We start from the raw sequence: 17,313 nt of genomic DNA, 5'->3' as shown, positions 1-17,313 counted from the left end.
CCTGAAGTGTAGATGCAATAACCACATCTCTGGGCACTAAGAAATCTTTGGCTCAGTCTGGGCATTATACGCTTTAGTATTCCTTTGAAGGCACCAGTATAAACCATTGCTGTTGCTGATAAATGAATGCACACTGCAGTGCTGCAGTTCTGTTGTCACTGAGGCAGAAATAGTCCACTTACAGGAGAGTTATAGACCTGAGACTGCACCTGCCCAAAATGTTCTTGAAGGCTGCACTGAAAAAAATCTAATGAGTTCAATCACAGATTGCTATGAACCAATTATTCTCCGTACTCTGGAGATCCTTAGCTCCGTCATTAAGCGCCGCTCTCATTAGAAACATTCTCCCAGTAGTTACACAAGACTTCCCAATTTCCAAGACTTGTACGTTTTACAGGCAATTGGCAAAAAATATTTTTATTACTTGCAAATGTTAACAGAGAATGTCTGTTATGATAAGGTCTTTTCTAGCAGCGGCTCATAGTTGTGATCTATGGAGAGGGAGATGCAGTCATTTGCCCTTTTTTAGATTTTCGCAGAGAGACCTCTGGAGTTGTTGTTTTATGGATTTCTCCCCCTTTTATTGTATACATGCACTTGGTGTGTGTTTATGGCCAATTAAATTCTTAATAGTGCTCATAAAACATTATGTTATAGGTGTAGCGAATGTTCATTTTCTTTTTTTCTCTCCCTCTTATCCCTTTCAGACGTCTTACGAAAGAAAATGTGAAGCCATCAGGACGGCAAATAGGAAAACTAAGCCATAGTAATCCAACGATTTTGTTTGACTATGTACGTTTATTTGTTGCTTTATAAACTACCTGTGTGTTTATAGGTCCGCAGGGGCAATGTAATTGCTGGACAAGATGGTGGTGTTCTAACTGACATAACTTGTACAGACAGAAAGCTGCTACTGTGTTTAAAGGGGTTGGCTACTTTTTATAGTAAAATGGTTCAGTGTACAGTATTAGTTAGTGTATTCACACTACTTACTGACAGCAGCTCCCTGTTTACCTCATAGAGCTCAAATCAGACTCCCCTTTTGCAGGCTGGGCAGCCCTGCTCTGTGATGATTCTGTCCATAAGAAGGCTGACATGGAGGAGCATGTGACCATGCCCCGCCCCCCGTGTCCACCATAGGAATATATAGGCTCATTGGTGGAAACTGGGCGGAGCAGAGCATGGTCACATGCATCTACATGTCGGCCATCTTATAGACAGACTCACCACAGGGCAACCTGTTGTTTTGTTATTTTGTTAAAGAGTCTCTCATTTTATACACACAGAATTAGCAGCAGACACACACTATAGAGAAAAAGTGTGTGCACACATACAGATTTTTGGTTGCAATTGGTGAAAACAAAGTCAGGAATGGATTTGAAAAGAGGAGAAATCTTGGTCTTTCCTTTATGACTTGCCCTTTATTATAGTCTGTTCCTGGCTTTGGCTTCAATAATTGCAATAGAAAACCTGTCTTTGTAAATACACCGTAAGGGTGCCTTAACAATGTATCCGCAGCGGATTTCTCACTGTGAAATCCGCTGTGGATGCTTGCCCATGCGTTTCAATGGGCTGACATACTCACAGCGGGATTGTCATCCCGCTGCGAGTATGTTAAGCTCGGAGCCTTTAAAGGGGTTATCCAGTGTTAAAAAAACATGGCCACTTTCTTTCAGAGACAACACGACTCTTGTCTCCAGTTCAGGTGCAGTTTGCAATTAAGCTCCATTCACTTCAATGGAACTGAGCAGCAAAACCCCGCCCAAGCTGGAGACAAGAGTGAGGCTGTCTCTGGAAGAAAGTGGCCATGTTTTTGTGGCGCTGGATAACCCCTTTAACCCCTACGGCCCTGGAGCATACATTATCTGCTCCTGCTTGTTTTGGGGTCTCCTGGCGGTAAACCAGTGCGCTTCCCCGCCACAGCACTCAAGAAAGCAAGGGAGCGCCGATCAGCATGATCAGTGCTTGTTTGCTGTGCCCGGGCCAATTATAGACTGAAGGAACGTTTCTAGCAACACTACTTGTCAATAATCGGCCTGTGTAAAAAGGTCTTTAGTTTACTAGCCGTAAATCATGCACTAGATAGGATATAGTATTTATTGATTCATGCACTAGATGAGATATGATATTTATTGTTTGTTATTTCTGTCTGTGCACTTTGACTATAGTGGAACCACAACAGGAGATGTTGCTAAGAAAGCGGTAGTGGAGCGAGTGCCAGCAGTAACACCTCATGCTAGGGTGTTCACAATGTATAGCAAAAAAGGACTGCAGCACTAAATAAATGAATTCCTTTTCAACTTGGATTGCCATTTCTGGAGTGCTGCAGTCCTTTTTTGCTGTACATGTACTGGTGTTAGCTACTTTAGGTCTGACATGGCCCAATTGGAGTATAACTAATTAAAGTATTGTAATAAACAAAAACAACATTTAACTTCATGTGAAACTTTATTTTTTTTTAATTTGTGATTTTTTGTTTTTCAGATACTTTCACAGATTCAGAAATATGACAACTTAATAACACCTGTTGTAGATTCATTGAAATACCTCACTTCTCTGAACTATGATGTCCTTGCGTGTATCCTTTTTGTTTTGTAAAACCTCAAAGCCCATTCCAAATTACAGGTTCTATAAAATATTTGTATGTACTTGGCACAGGCAGTATGGAGTGCTGGCCTTTCAACCTTGTAAAACAATAAAAAACACTGGGTAGACTGATTTCTTTTCTATTAGTTACCATGTTGCAGCTGCCTCTTGTAGACGAAGCCACAGCCACATTTGGAGGCTAGTTACGGGTCAATTTGGGCAAGGTTCCGTCCACATTTGGCGGCCATAGTGTGAGAGTCCATCCCCGTTAACGTGTGTTATTGGAGTCCTGTGCTCACACATATATAGATGTGATAATTAGGCCTTCAAAATTCTTGTGAAAAAGTTGTAGCTTTAATTGTGTAGTTCTATATTTTGGCTTATCTTTAACACTTTACCCAGACTGTATAATTGAAGCACTTGCAAATCCAGAAAAAGAGAAGATGAAGCATGATGACACTACAATATCCAGTTGGTTGCAGAGTAAGTAACATTTCTTTATTCTTAGTGTCATATTTTATTGACAAAACCACATAATAAATATGCAGATATAGAGCAGAAGTGCATAAGCGTGACCTGCTGTTCTGTTCAAATAGACCCTGGGTTCCATCTTTTCAAAGGGAGTCCTCTCCTTTCCTGTACATAAGGAATAACTTAGTCTTTTTAAAGGGGTTTTTCCATCTGACAGTCAGTTGGTTTGGGATGTTCTATTTCAGGGTAACATAAACTAGTGGCAGAGAAGCTGTATAGGACAATGCATCCCTTACATTGTTCTGTACAGCTGATCCAGAGAGATCCTCCTGAATAACATGGACAATAAGTTGTCCTCTTCATAATGTGCATGAGCCCTGTAGTCCTTGATATTCATAAGAAGCAGAAAACTCCACCCAGCAGCTGCTAATTGGCAGTTAACTGTCAATCAGCAGCGGGGGGAGGGCTGTGGCAGGAATCCTATTCTCCTGCATATTAGGAGAATGGCTGAACAAAATGATATAAGTAATACACTGATCTGTTCAGCATTTCTGTCACTAGTTTATCCTGCCTTCATTTAAGGCCTCATACTCCTAGTGACAGATTCCCTTTAATGAGGAGGCCAACACTAGCAAAATTTTATACGTGGTTGATTTTTAGTTGCTGTGCTTTTCTTTTGTCCTGATGGCACAAAAGACTGCTGATTTATTACCAAAATCTCCCATAAATGGTTATTTTTGGTAACCATTTAAATATTTAAATGTTTTTATGTACATATACCGTATTTTACGGCGTATAGGATGACCTTTTAACCCCGAAAAATCTTGTCAGAAATCTGGGGTTGTCTTATACGCCGGGTATGGGGAGACCATTTAAAAAAACAAAACAAAAAACTGTTAACTCACCTGGGCCCATTCCCGGCCTCCATGCGTCTTCTTCTCTGCTCCCATTCCTGGCGCAGCCAATGTGATGTACACTGACTGCTCCGGGGATGCCCGAAGCTCTCCCAAACAGTTGAGCGTCTAATCGGAGACGCTCGGCTGCTCTGGAGAGCTCCGGAAGAATGACAGAGGCTTTGGCTACTTTCTGACCCTCTTGAAGCCTCCGCATTCTTCCGAAGCTCTCCCGAGCAGCTTGGCGCTTCCGATTAGACACTCTGCTGCTCGGGAGAGCTTCGGGCATCCCTGGCGCAGTCAGAGTATGTCACATTGGCTGCGCCAGGAATGGGAGCGGAGAAGATGATGCGTTGAGGCTGGGAACGGGCCCAGGTGAGTTAACTGTTTGTTATATTATTTAGCTGCAGTTAACCCCTGCCTGACTGCAGGGGTTAACATTTTCCGGCATATAAGGCAAACCCCTGACAATCTCTTTTAAAGTCAGGGGTCGTCTTATACGCCCAATCGCCTTATACGCCGGAAAATAGTGTAGTTTGGGAATTAGGCAGGTTCATTTGTCCATATTGCTTTCCACACCTATGGACAGCTCTATGGATGTGCAACTGTAGCTGTCTGCAGTTGCGCGGACCCATTTAATTGCAGTCTGTGCTAGTGCCAGCCAGCATTTTTTTTGCGGCTCAGATAATAGCCCTGGCAAGGACCTCGTAAAGCCTACAGGCCATAATGATGGATGTGTCTGCAATTGTAAACAGAAATAGGGGACGTGTGAATGTACCCTCAGGCTTCCTTCACATAACCGTGTAAGATATCTCTATGCATTAAACAGTGTAAGATATCTCTATGTATTTATATATGGTAACTGGGTGATATCTTGTCATGTGAACTCGGGAAAGTGTTTTCACAAAAAATAATGTAATGGCAGAATTAGACTAGTCCAATGCCCATCTCACCCCCTTTTTATGGACACCAGGGTGCATAGTGTGGACACAACTCACTTGAGCAATGTATAGTCCACATGGTGCTAAGAGTACCTTTTCATACATTTTATGAGATGCAGTGCGTTCTCAGGAAACTTTCATCAGGCATAGCATACCATTAGGCATACACTTTATATTAAGCTGTGCTTTTTACCCACACTTCAATAAAGGATGATGTATCTAATATTGGTAAGCATCTGTAAAAAGAAAATCCTTAACTCCTTAATGACTGAGCCAATTTTCATTTATGCGTTTTCGTTTTTCCCTTCTCTTTAAAGGGCCATAGCACTTGTATTTTTTCCACTACAGACCCACATGAGTCTTTATTTTTGCGCCACTAATTTTACTTTGCAATGGCAGGCTTAATTTTTGCATAAAATATGCTGCGAAACCAGAAAAAAATTTAAATGCGAGGTGAAATTGAAGGGAAAAAAAAGCGCAATTCTTTTTATTTGGGGGGAGGCTTTGTTTTTATGCTGTTCCTCCTGTGGAAAAACTGACTTGTTATATATTTTCCTCAAGTCGGTACGATTAAAACAATATGCAATTTGCATAACTTTTTTTTTTTTTATATTATTTGGTGGCTTTAACCTCTTAAGGACATAGGACGTACCGGTACGTCCTATGTCCTCATTAGCACTTCAAAGCGGGGCCGCGCGGCGGCCCCGCTTTGAAGTGCCGCGATCCCGGGTGCCGCGAGTAGCCCGGGACCGCTGCTATTAGCGGGCACGGTCCGATCGCCGTGCCCGCTAATTAGCTAATCGGAGGCAGCTGTCAAAGTTGACAGCTGCCTCCGATTACCGCAGGCAACGTTTCCCTGGTGTCTAGTGGGGGAGATCGCTCCTCCGGGACCTTGTCCCGGAGGAGCGATCTCCGTTACTGATGCCGGCCGGGGACGCGTCCAAGATGGCGCCGTCCTCGGCTCGGCACTCGTTTGTTTCCGGCTGCAGCAGCCGAAAGCAAACGAGTGCCGATCTCATGGATCTCTGCAGCATATCTATGCTGCAGAGATCTCTATGAGAGATCAAAGTGTATATACTAGAAGTCCCCCAGGGGGGCTTCTAGTATATGTGTAAAAAAAAAAAAACGTGTTGTTAATAGTAAAAATCCCCCTCCCCTAATAAAAGTCTGAATCACCCCCCTTTTCCCAGGTTTTAAATAAAAGTAAACAAATAAATAAATAAACATGTTTGGTATCGCCGCGTGCGTAATCGCCCAAACTATTAATTAATCACATTCCTGATCTCGTACGGTAAACGGCGTCAGCGCAAAAAAATCCCAAAGTGCAAAATTGCGCATTTTTGGTCGCATCAAATCCAGAAAAAATGTAATAAAAAGCGATCAAAAAGTCGTATATGCGCAATCAAGGTACCGATAGAAAGATCACATCATGGCGCAAAAAATGACACCTCGCACAGCCCCATAGACCAAAGGATAAAAGCGCTATAAGCCTGGGAATGGAGCGATTTTAAGGAATGTATATTGGTTAACAACGGTTTGAATTTTTTACAGGCCATCAGATACAATATAAGTTATACATGTTACATATCGTTTTAATTGTAACGACTTGAGGAACATGCATAACAAGTCAGTTTTACCCCAGGGCGAATGGCGTAAAAACACATTTCCCCCAAATAAAAGAAATGCGTTTTTTTTTTCAATTTCACCACACTTTGAATTTTTTTCTGGTTTCGCAGTGTACTTTATGCAAAAATTCAGCCTGTAATTGCAAAGTACAATTAGTGACGCAAGAAATAAGGGGTCATGTGGGTTTCTAGGTGGAAAAATGCAAGTGCTATGACCTTTTAAACACAAGGAGGAAAAACCGAAAACGTAAAAACGAAAATGGGCCATGTCCTTAAAGGGTTAAAAAAAATAAAACCTTTTGTACAGAAAATAAACGTTCCTTAAAATTGCTCTATTACCATGCCTATAATGCTTTTATCCTTTGGTCTATGGGGCTGTGTGAGGCATCATTTTGCGTATATGTGACTTTTTAAAGTCTTTTTATTAGTTTTTCTGGATTTGATGCAACCAAAAATGTGCAATTTTTGCGCTTATGACGTTTGCCGTACGAGATCAGGAATTGCACAATTTAATAGTTTGGGCGATTATGCACCCGGCGATACCAAACATGTTACTTGTTTATTTTTATTTAAAAAATGGGAAAAGGGGGGTGGATTTTGACTTTTATTAGGGGAGGGGGTTTGTATTACACAGTACCGATCCAAGAGATCGGTGCTCTATTGGTCTGGCCTGCTGCAGACCAGATCAACAGAATACCGAGCCAGGATCAGTGTCAGTCCGACGCTGAGTCCCGGGACGGTAAGATGAAGGGATCTCCCCTCCACGATCGCATCGTGTGGCGGGAGATCCCCTCACTAGACACCAGGGACAGGGGCACAGAAGAATTTTAAATGCAGCTGTCGTGTTTGACAGCTGCATTTAACGGTCTTAATTAGCGGGAGCGGTGATTGGCTGAAGATAGCACCTGGAATTGCGGCAGTTTAGAGCGGGGTCTCAGCGCGCCCCCCCTGAACTCCCTTAGCGACGAGATTGCGTAAATGTACGTCATCTGTCATTAAGGGGTTAAAACATAAAGTGTTATAAAATTATTTATAGTTCTGTGTGGAAATTGTATGTCAGGTCACACAACAAGTGAATAATGTACGGACAGTGTGTGCATATAAGGCTTTTTTATGTTGGTGAGTACTATGCCTAATGAGGGTTTCCTGAGAAGCGAAATGCTTTGCATGTAATAATTTAAAAGGAATGACTTCATGGTCAGCACTGTGTAACCATGGGGCCTGTAATCTCACAAGGTGATGTTGTGACCATTGTATTGGTTTAATCATCCAGTCACTGCATCTATTGGACTCCTGTAGACAGTCCTCTAGGCAGTGGAGCTGCACTAGACCCTAGGTAGTTTAAAGCGTCTCTGTACCCACAATCTGACCCCTCCCCCAAAACCGCTTGTACCTTTGGATAGCTGCTTTTAATCCAAGATCTGTCCTGTGGTCCGTTCAGGAGGTGATGGTGTTATTGTCCTAAAAATTTTTTTGAAACTTGAAGCCCGTGCCAAACGGGAGTATCTGTGCCCTAACTTTGCACCACCCCTCCGATCCTCCTCCCCACCCTCTGCATCATTAGGAATGCCACTGAAACATTTTCTCCATGCTGAACATTGCATAGGTCCTTAGCGATCCAGCCCATGTGCCGGGCTGATACAGGTGGGGAATAGGAGGCAATCTGCCTGGAGCATTCCTAATGATGAAGAGGGTGGGGAGGAGGGACAGAGAGGTTGTGCAAAGTTAGGGCACATATACTTCCGTTTGGCATGGGGCTTCAAGCTTAAAAGTATTTTTTTTAGGACAATAACTGCATCACCTGCCGAAGGGACCCCAGGACAGATCTTTGATTAAAAGCAGCTATCCGAAGGTACAAGTGGTTTGGGGGTCAGATTGTGGGTACAGAGTCGCTTTAATCTGGGCCATAAATGAAGGTGAGCCTAGTTCAGCAACAAGTCAGTGCAGTTTCTGGAGGCCTTCTGTTTGCACTCCAGCCATACCAGACCAGGGAGCACCTCACTATTATTCTCTGTCATAATAAAATGCTCTATTGCTTTTACATTAAGACCTATTTTTGCCAGGAAACACAGAGCAGGGAGTTGTATTACTGCTGTGAGACTGAAGGTGTTGATCAGTTGATCACTATGATTCTGTCTTTTGAAATTACCATCAATCAGTGGATCACTGCAGGAAGCTGCAGCCACTGCTGAGGGAAAATTGTAGCATTACATGGCAGCTGTCCAATACATGCTCTGGTTCATTGATGGTGGTGATTGTGAGTTAAAGTGAACCAGTCTGCACGATCGTGCCGATATGGTTCCCAGCAGCACAGTAGATCTACTGTGCAGCCACCAGACTACTGGTCACATCTGCACGCGGTAGCTTCAAATCGGAGAAAAAGTAATTTTATTCTGGCACGCAAGGACGGGGGGTGGGCACAGCTAGTCATCTGGGAAGCGCTTGTGACTAGTCACAGCTCTCTGACTGTCAGCAAACAGTGCAGGGATGATTGACAGGCCGAGAGGCCACTAATGGGTTTCTCTGCCTGTCAGTTATCTCTGCAGAGCACGCTGGCAGGCAGAGAGCCGTGACTATTTACCGTTGGCTCACCGCCCAGAGGACTAGCTGCTGCCCTCTAAACACACACACCTTCCACGTGCGCTTGCATAAAACTACTTTCTCCCCAATGTAAAGCTACTGCCGCTGGTGGCCTTGAAGATACATCTATATCAGTTGTGCTTATTGGTTCCCTTTTTAAGGCAATGTGACAATGTCAATCTATATTTCTTATGTGGTTTCCTAAATGGGGAAAATTATATATTATGTTCTCCTCTTGATCTGTATATAGTTCTTGGATGTAAAACAGCGATTGTTTGTTGCCAGCCGCTGCGTCAGTGCTGATGTCCCACACTGTCTCTTGTTACTGTTGCCATCGGATTACACAGTAAATGATTTGTTACGTTTTACCTGTACATTTTTGTATTCTAGGTTTGGCTAGCTTTTGTGGAGCAATTTTTCGGAAATATCCCATTGAATTGGCTGGCCTTCTGCAGTATGTAGCAAATCAGTTGAAAGCTGGAAAGAGGTAAGTGCTTTACTTGTAGTCTATTCTTTCCATCTTGCTTCTAGATTATATTTGTTCATGAATACATTTGTGCTTTTTTAGTTGGCTATAAACGTTAGATCCCTTTATTTAGCTTGATACAGGGCCTGTGGCAATGCAAGGAGTACTATCAGTCTTTATAAGCTACTTACCTCAGTCCATTCACCTGAAGCATATGGAGGTTAAGCTCATGGGACACCCCTATGTTATAGCAGAGAGCTTTCTACAAAGAGCTAGCAATAAGTGTAACTGTTTGTTTTCTATTAAAACAGGTTGTATTCAAACTATATGTATAAACTTGAAGCTTCATGTGTTAAAATTCTGACTGTGAGCCTAATGCGGCACATAACAGCTTTGTTCTCACCCTCACATTTTTTTTCAGCTTTGATTTACTGATTCTAAAAGAGGTGGTACAAAAAATGGCTGGCATTGAAATTACAGAGGAAATTACAATGGAGCAGCTTGAAGCAATGACAGGCGGAGAGCAACTTAAAGCTGAGGTGAGAGATCTAATGTGATACCCGCTGTTACTTATTTTGAGAACATATTTAAAAAATAGCTTTATGTGCTGTTATACAGTATAATATACTTTTGTCTCTTCTTTGTATCATGTTCACACACTGGGGGGAAGGGGGGATCGATTTTCTAATACACAATGCAAACTTAGACCAACAAATTTCAAATGCACCAGATTTGTCACAGTGGCTCAGACTGGTTGAAAAATCTCATCTGAAGTATGTCTTTTTTTCGTTTGCACAGTCATGTTTACATCCTTACAGGCAAAGTTATTGCACCGAAATTGGCAAATGAGCAATTAACACTTTTTGGACATGTCACACCCATCCCCAGTAGGTCAAAGTTTTTTTCCTTCTCTTTTTGTTGCACAGAGCACCCCCCCTAGTCTGGCCTGCCTGCCGCATGATCATTTATGCATAATTATATCTGTCTCTGGCGTGCATACAAGGGTGGATTAAGGTTAACATGAACCTGGAGGGGGGCCTCCTGGGAGGTGGCACTAGGGTTAAGGGGGGCCAGGCTGACCGCAGGGGAACTTTCTTGCAACGAGCACACGCAGTGTGTCGCCACAGCCGCAGGAGCAAGCTGCCTGGGGGGGGTCGTCCCGGGGACCAGACATGGTAGCTGGGGCTGTTAGCCTGGGGAGTGGAGGAGGGGGATATCACCCACTGGGTGAGCCTACCCGACGCTGGAGCTGCACTGGATGCTTTAGCACGCTGGAGCTGCACTGGATGCTGGAGCTGGGGCACGCTGGAACTGCTGCACTGGATGCTGAGCTGCTGCTGTGCACAGGGAGCTGAGGCTGCTGTACTGGCAGGCAGTGAGAACAGCAGGTGGCCACAAGCTGCTGCGCTGCAGAGAGGAGGAAGGGAGGGGGCACAGGAAGTAGCAGATGGGGGCTACAGGAGTAGCCAATAAGAGGCAAGCCAGTGGGTGGGAAGGGCCGAAAACGGGCGGAGCGCTGAAAACCGCGGCCGCCGGAAGAAAGGAGAGAGAAGAGCCCGGTAAACCCCCCCCCCCCCCCCCCCCCGGCTGTCCCCTACGGGGCTGCTGCCTGCGTGCAGGAGCTCACAGAGATGCCCTCCACCCCCTCTCCCTGAAGAAAGAGGGGCTTGCACTCAAGCTGCCTGAGAGGGTAGGCAGGGAGGGAGAGAGGCAGTGAAGGAGGGGAGTGGCAGGGAGGAGAGCTGTGCTGTAGAGAAAAGGATGCCAGAATACTTGGGTGCCCTAATTGGGTGACCCCCACTGGACTTAAACTGAGTTAGCCTGGTGCCTGTAGGAGGGGTAAAGCCTGCCAGGCGGAGTCACTGTCTAGTGTCGCCTCCTAGTGGCAGTAGCCTATACCCACTGGTGCTGTGTCCCCCAATGACAGGCAGAAGAAATTTAGGTTCCAGTGACCACCAGTGTTTATGGTTTGACGTACAAACTGACTGCGTGCAATCCCATACTACAACAAGAGTACTGGATTTCAGGAAGACAGATTTTAAGAAAATGGGGGAGTATTTAGATAAAGAATTAAGAGGGTGGGATAAAACAGCAGGAGCAAGCACTCAGTGGGCAGCATTGAAAAATGCCATATTAAAGGCAACTAGACTACACGTACGAGAGGTTTGAAAAGGTAAAAGGAAGAAGGACCCATTATAATTTACTAAAGAGGTTAAGGCCATTGTAAAGGGGAAAAAGGCAGCGTACAGGAAGTATAAAGAGACTGGAAATGTAGCGGTGTCTTTGGTTCCCCTAGTAAACAATCATGCTGCCACTTCCTAAACTGTTTTCATGGCTACATAGCTATGTAATCTATAGTGAGACTATACATACCTTTATTCAGGTTGTCAGACGCTGCAGTCGCCTACAAAAATACTTTGTCACTCTGAAGTGTCATAGTGGGTGGCCAGGGTACCTTAGTGCCCTGACCATGCTTCTGACACATCAGATCAATACTAGCCTCCAACAACTATACTAGAGGTACGGATAGTCTCACTTTATAGCATGTAGGCAGTTTGGGGCGTCTTTTTTTTCTAGCTGACAGCTTCCCTTTAATAATATAAAACATTTGAAGGCTGTATCTAGTTTTGTGCAGCTTTTCAGAAAGGTTCTGTCCAGTGGCTTTGTCTTGTTCTTCTTATGTTGTACATAGCCTGGAGATGCTCCTGTTATCTGTAGCTAAGAGCTGTGCTGCCTGCCTTCACAGCAGTCTATCTGAGGGAAGCAGTGCCAGCTGACACAGCAGGAAGAATCCATTCATCTAGTCAGATTGCAAAGATCAGAACATTACTGTTTACTTCCTTTATTGATCGGTGAGGCTTTGAGAAATAACATGGCTGCCTTCAGATAAGCTGGATGGTCTAGAAAATGGCATGGTCCCAGGAAAGGACCACCATGTCTTTTAACCCATTTAAGGGAACTTGAATCCAGAGATAAAAATAGATGTAAAAGCAAACACTCATTGTGATATCTTAGGCCTCCGTGATCTTCAGTCTAGTATTGCATACCAGAAGATGAACAGTAGGGGGGGATTGTTAGGAGGGCGATCTCATCTTGGGCTGCTTCACTAACAGATTTGCTTGTATTATATGAAACACAAACTACATACATTTTTTTCCATCATTGTCATTTTTTTAATACAGCTACAATAATGCACAAGAGGGAAAAAAAAAGAAAAAACTGCTCCTGGCTTTACCTAATGGTTGGGGGTCCCTAAGTGATCAAAACATTAAACATATGCCTGTCTAGGCCATGTCAGTCTTTTATTTTAAGTGACAGAGACACTTTTAGCTTGTAAAGGGGGTCAAGGAGTATAGTCAAAGAGACTCAATGTGCTGCTGTTTGGCAGCTCCCTTGCTTGTATGGGAGATCACCTCCATGATATTTCTTACAGAGAGGTACAGTCGCACCCAAGAGATTTGTATGGGTGTTTCTCAGAGCTTGTAGGAAACCTTAGGTTCACCATATGTATGAGCTGTAAAGCTTACAAAAGGATTACATGTTGTTGGTTCTAGTTTGGTGTTGCAGCCAAACTACATTCAGTAAGGTGATGTTTTTTGTTCTGATCATGAACAGATACACTCTAGTCACAAAGAGCTACACCAAAAAAGCATCAAAGTCAACATAGTTGTTTTCCCATTTGTGTATTTTATTCTTTGTGTTCTTTTTGGTCATTATTCCCTGGCACAGCTTTACAATAATCACATGTGACCTATAAACAGGCGATGCTAATTCTGTGTGAGCAGTGATATGTTGTGTCCTTGTAGAGGTCATTGTGCAGGGAGGGGGAGGAGGCCAGCTGTAACTATCAACTATTGCCAGTGGGGGATCCTGTGGTATAGATGGTACCTTTCATTGTAAAGCAGGGGTGGGGAACCTGTTCCATGTCGAGGGCCAGTCGGGCATTAATAAAATCATTCGAGGGCCGCATACTGTGCGCTGAAGTTAGTAGTGTGGGTTTGCAGCACCCAGGGCAAGGCAAAGTATTGTTCCCCTAGTGCCCCTGCTATTGTAGTTAACCATCTGTGATTCCCCTCGTACCTGATGTGAATCCTTAGTGATGCCCTGTAGCCAGAGTTAACCTCCAGTGATGCCCCTGGTAGATGTAGTTAACCCGATACTGATGTCCCTGGTACTCTAGTTAACCCCCAGTGATGCCCCTTGTAGTCTAGTTAACCCCCAGTGATGCCCCTTGTAGTCTAGTTAACCCCCAGTGATGCCTCTGGTATGCCTGGTTAACCCCCCCCCCCCCCAGTAATGTCCCTGGTAGCCTAGTTAACCACCTCAGTCATGTCACTGATAGCCTAATTACCCCCCCCCGCCCCCCAGTCATGACTGGGGCGGTTAACTAGGCTACCAGTGACATGACTGGGGCAGTTAACTAGGCTACCAGGGACATGTCACTGGTAGCTTAATTTACACACACCCCCAGTCATGTCCTTGGTAGCCTAATTACACCCCCAGTTCCTGTCCCATATAAATAAAAAAAAATCAACATCCCACTTGCCTTTCCTCCGCTTCCACGCTACCCAGGTCCTCTTCTCTCCCCTATAGCCTGTGCCTGTCTTCTCCTGCAGGCGGCCTGCGATGAAATGTCATCGTGTGTGGCCCGCAGGAGATGGAAGACGTCGCCGCTCTGGTAAGAAAGGGGGCGGCACAGACAGCATCCTCCTGTGTCTGGCAGCCGTCACAGACACAGGAGGATGCTATGTATGCAGGCTCCTGCCCCACGAGAGCGGCGCCACGGGCCGCATCCGGAGGTCTCAGGGGCCGAAGGTTCCCCAACCCTGTTGTAAAGGATGCAGTGGCAGAAAGGTGATTTCTACAGAACAGAACATGTGAATGTCTTGTGAGGCCCAGTGGTCATAGTGAGAACTGCACGATTTTGGGACTATTCTTAATATAAATTAGATAAAATAAAGCCATTAAAAAAAGTACTTTTAACCTTAAACTTCATTTGCAGTTGGTAATTTCCTCATAAGTAAATGTAATAGGTTTATTCATATTCTTTTTTTAGGGTGGTTATTTTGGACAAATTAGGAATACAAAGAAGTCTTCTCAAAGGTTAAAAGATGCTTTGTTGGATCATGACCTGGCCCTTCCATTGTGCCTGTTAATGGCTCAGCAGAGGAATGGTGTGGTTTTCCAGGAGGGAGGAGAGAAACATTTAAAGCTGGTGGGAAAGCTCTATGACCAGGTGAGCCAGTGCTGCCTTGTGTATATATTTGTGTGTGTATATATTTATGTGTGTATTTAATATCTATCTATCTATCTATCTATCTATCTATCTATCTATCTATCTATCTATCAATCATAGCCTATCTAGGTTGTCAGGCATGCTTTGTTCTAGTTATGGTCATGTTAATTTACTGTGTATGATTATAATTTTAACCTTTCCTGCCTTTTTTCTTTTCTTTTTTTTTTTAGTGTCATGACACACTTGTTCAGTTTGGTGGCTTTCTGGCATCTAATCTGAGTACAGAGGATTACATAAAACGTGTTCCTTCCATAGATGTTTTATGCAATGAATATCACACCCCTCATGATGCTGCTTTTTTCCTGTCCAGGCCAATGTATGCACATCACATTTCAGTAAGTAATGCACTATAAGATAATGGGTATTTTACCAAGTGCCTAAAGTTAAAGGCACATTTACTGGACCTTCACGTCTTTAATTATATGGGGTTAGTCTCTTAGAGAGTGCCACAGAGAATCACTATTGGCACACGGTGGCACACTGTACAGCTCTATGCACTAATTTTAGCATGACTTGGATGTCATGGCAGATTTCAGAATGGAAGGTTATAGAAAGTATTTTACATATTTTCATATACTGTGCCGTAAAGACCATAACGTACAGTAAGCACCATAAAACTGGTAGTGCAGAGGTTAACACTTATGGAAGAAGCTGCCAAGCTCAGTAATAACAGCAAAGATAATCAGTCTTGCTTTTAATATCTCAAAAATCCATAGGGAAAGCTGTTGGATTGTGTTTCTTGTAAATGTGACTGTTCTAATAAGATTTTCAGAAAACTTTAATTTTATGTTCATTTCTAATCTTCAGTCTAAATATGATGAGCTAAAGAAAACCGAGAAGGGGAACAAACAGCAGCATAAGGTGCACAAATACATTTCATCTTGTGAAGTTGTCATGGCCCCTGTGCACGAAGCTGTCGTTTCCTTACATCCCCCTAAAGTGTGGGAGGACATCAGCCCCCAGTTTTATGCCACATTTTGGTCCTTGACAATGTATGACCTTGCCGTTCCAACGTCCAGCTACAACAGAGAGGTCAACAAGTTGCGGATACAGATGAAAGCCATTGATGACAATCTTGAAATGGTAAATGTCACTTCTGTTACTACTTGAAAGTATATTTACTGTCAAGGGGTTTTTTTAGGTTAAAAATAGTTTAGCCTAAGGAGAAGGGGTAATTCTGTAAAATAACATAAAACCTGTTAGGGCTTGTTCCAACATTGCATGAAACACTGAAAACATGGACAGGGAAGCCCTGTAGTGGACTCCTTCCCCGCCCAGCATCATTTTTTAGTATTAAACCGGGAGTGGGCATGGCTGCTTCATTGCAGTGCTGTTATGATTCAAACACTTTCCACAATCAATGATTGATGCATGATGCTGGGCGGGGAGAGTCCACAGGGCTTCCCCGTCCGTGGGTTCCGTGTTTAACGAAACATGGGGATTAGTCCTTACTGACTAGATAAGTGTGCCTGTATACCTTTTTAATCACTTGCCTCAGGGAACTGCAGCCAGACCCTTTCCCTTGAGTGAACCTATAATGCAGTTCCCCTGCACAGTGGGGAAGGAAAGTGCTGCTGTGTAGGAGAGGACTGTAAGGCCTTATTCAAACGTTCCGTGCACATGCCGTTTATGTGGATGCTGTGCAGCGGAACTGATTATCGGAACTTTACACCTAAAACAGTTTAAATCTGTGTCGGTACATTACAGCAAGATTTAAACTATTTCAGAGCTCCCATCGTCATAATGATACGTGATGCTGGGAGTTCCGATAACCCGTTCCTATGCACAGTGTCTATATATACTCCATGTAAACAGAACGTGGGAATAAGGCCTTAAAGGGTCAGTTCAGTGACCCCTTCATTCTTCAGAATGATGGGTGTTCCAGAGATTAGACCCCCTGCTGATCGGTTATGTCTGTCTATGAGCATTATTATTAGAGATGAGCAAACCTCGCGCATGCTCGAGTCCATCTGAACTCGATCGTTCGGTATTTGATTAGCTGGGGCTGCTGAACTTGGATAAAGCTCTAAGGTTGTCTGGAAAACATGGATACAGCCAATGACTATATCCATGTTTTCCACATAGCCTTAGGGCTTTATCCAACTTCAGCAGCCCCCACTAATCAAATGCCGAACGATTGGGTTCGGATGGACTCGAGCATGCACGAGGTTCGCTCATCTCTAATTATTATCCAAATTTTATATTAAAGGGGTTGTCCAGCAAAAATCTTTTTCTTTCAAATCAACGGATTTTAGAAAGTTATATAGATTTGTAATAGTCTTCCCATACTTATCAGCTACTATAAGTCCTGCAGGAAATGTTTTATTTTCACTGACATTTTTATTGTCTGGGACAGGAACTTTTTGTCTCAGCCAGAGATGTCAGCAGAGAGCACTGTGTCAGACTGAAAATAAGTGGGGAAAGCAAATAGCATGCTGGGCTGTATAACTATAAC

The 17,313-nt window shown here is 43.7% G+C and overlaps 1 protein-coding gene across 1 annotated transcript in view; it reads left to right on the top strand.

Annotated features, from left to right (window-relative positions):
• Positions 1–17,313, top strand: part of THOC2 (THO complex subunit 2) — a 105,598-nt gene that overhangs the window by 36,044 nt on the left and 52,241 nt on the right. Inside the window, exons 16-23 of the mRNA XM_069986777.1 lie at positions 708–792; positions 2,485–2,578; positions 2,989–3,069; positions 9,487–9,583; positions 9,984–10,101; positions 14,619–14,798; positions 15,029–15,193; positions 15,666–15,941. Coding sequence (XP_069842878.1) covers positions 708–792; positions 2,485–2,578; positions 2,989–3,069; positions 9,487–9,583; positions 9,984–10,101; positions 14,619–14,798; positions 15,029–15,193; positions 15,666–15,941 — 1,096 coding nt within the window. The remainder of the gene's footprint in view (positions 1–707; positions 793–2,484; positions 2,579–2,988; positions 3,070–9,486; positions 9,584–9,983; positions 10,102–14,618; positions 14,799–15,028; positions 15,194–15,665; positions 15,942–17,313) is intronic.

Source organism: Dendropsophus ebraccatus, chromosome 10, assembly GCF_027789765.1.
Source record: "Dendropsophus ebraccatus isolate aDenEbr1 chromosome 10, aDenEbr1.pat, whole genome shotgun sequence".
NCBI lineage: Eukaryota > Metazoa > Chordata > Amphibia > Anura > Hylidae > Dendropsophus > Dendropsophus ebraccatus.
The sequence above is the reverse complement of the archived record's forward strand: the minus strand, read 5'-3'. Positions and strand labels throughout refer to the sequence as shown.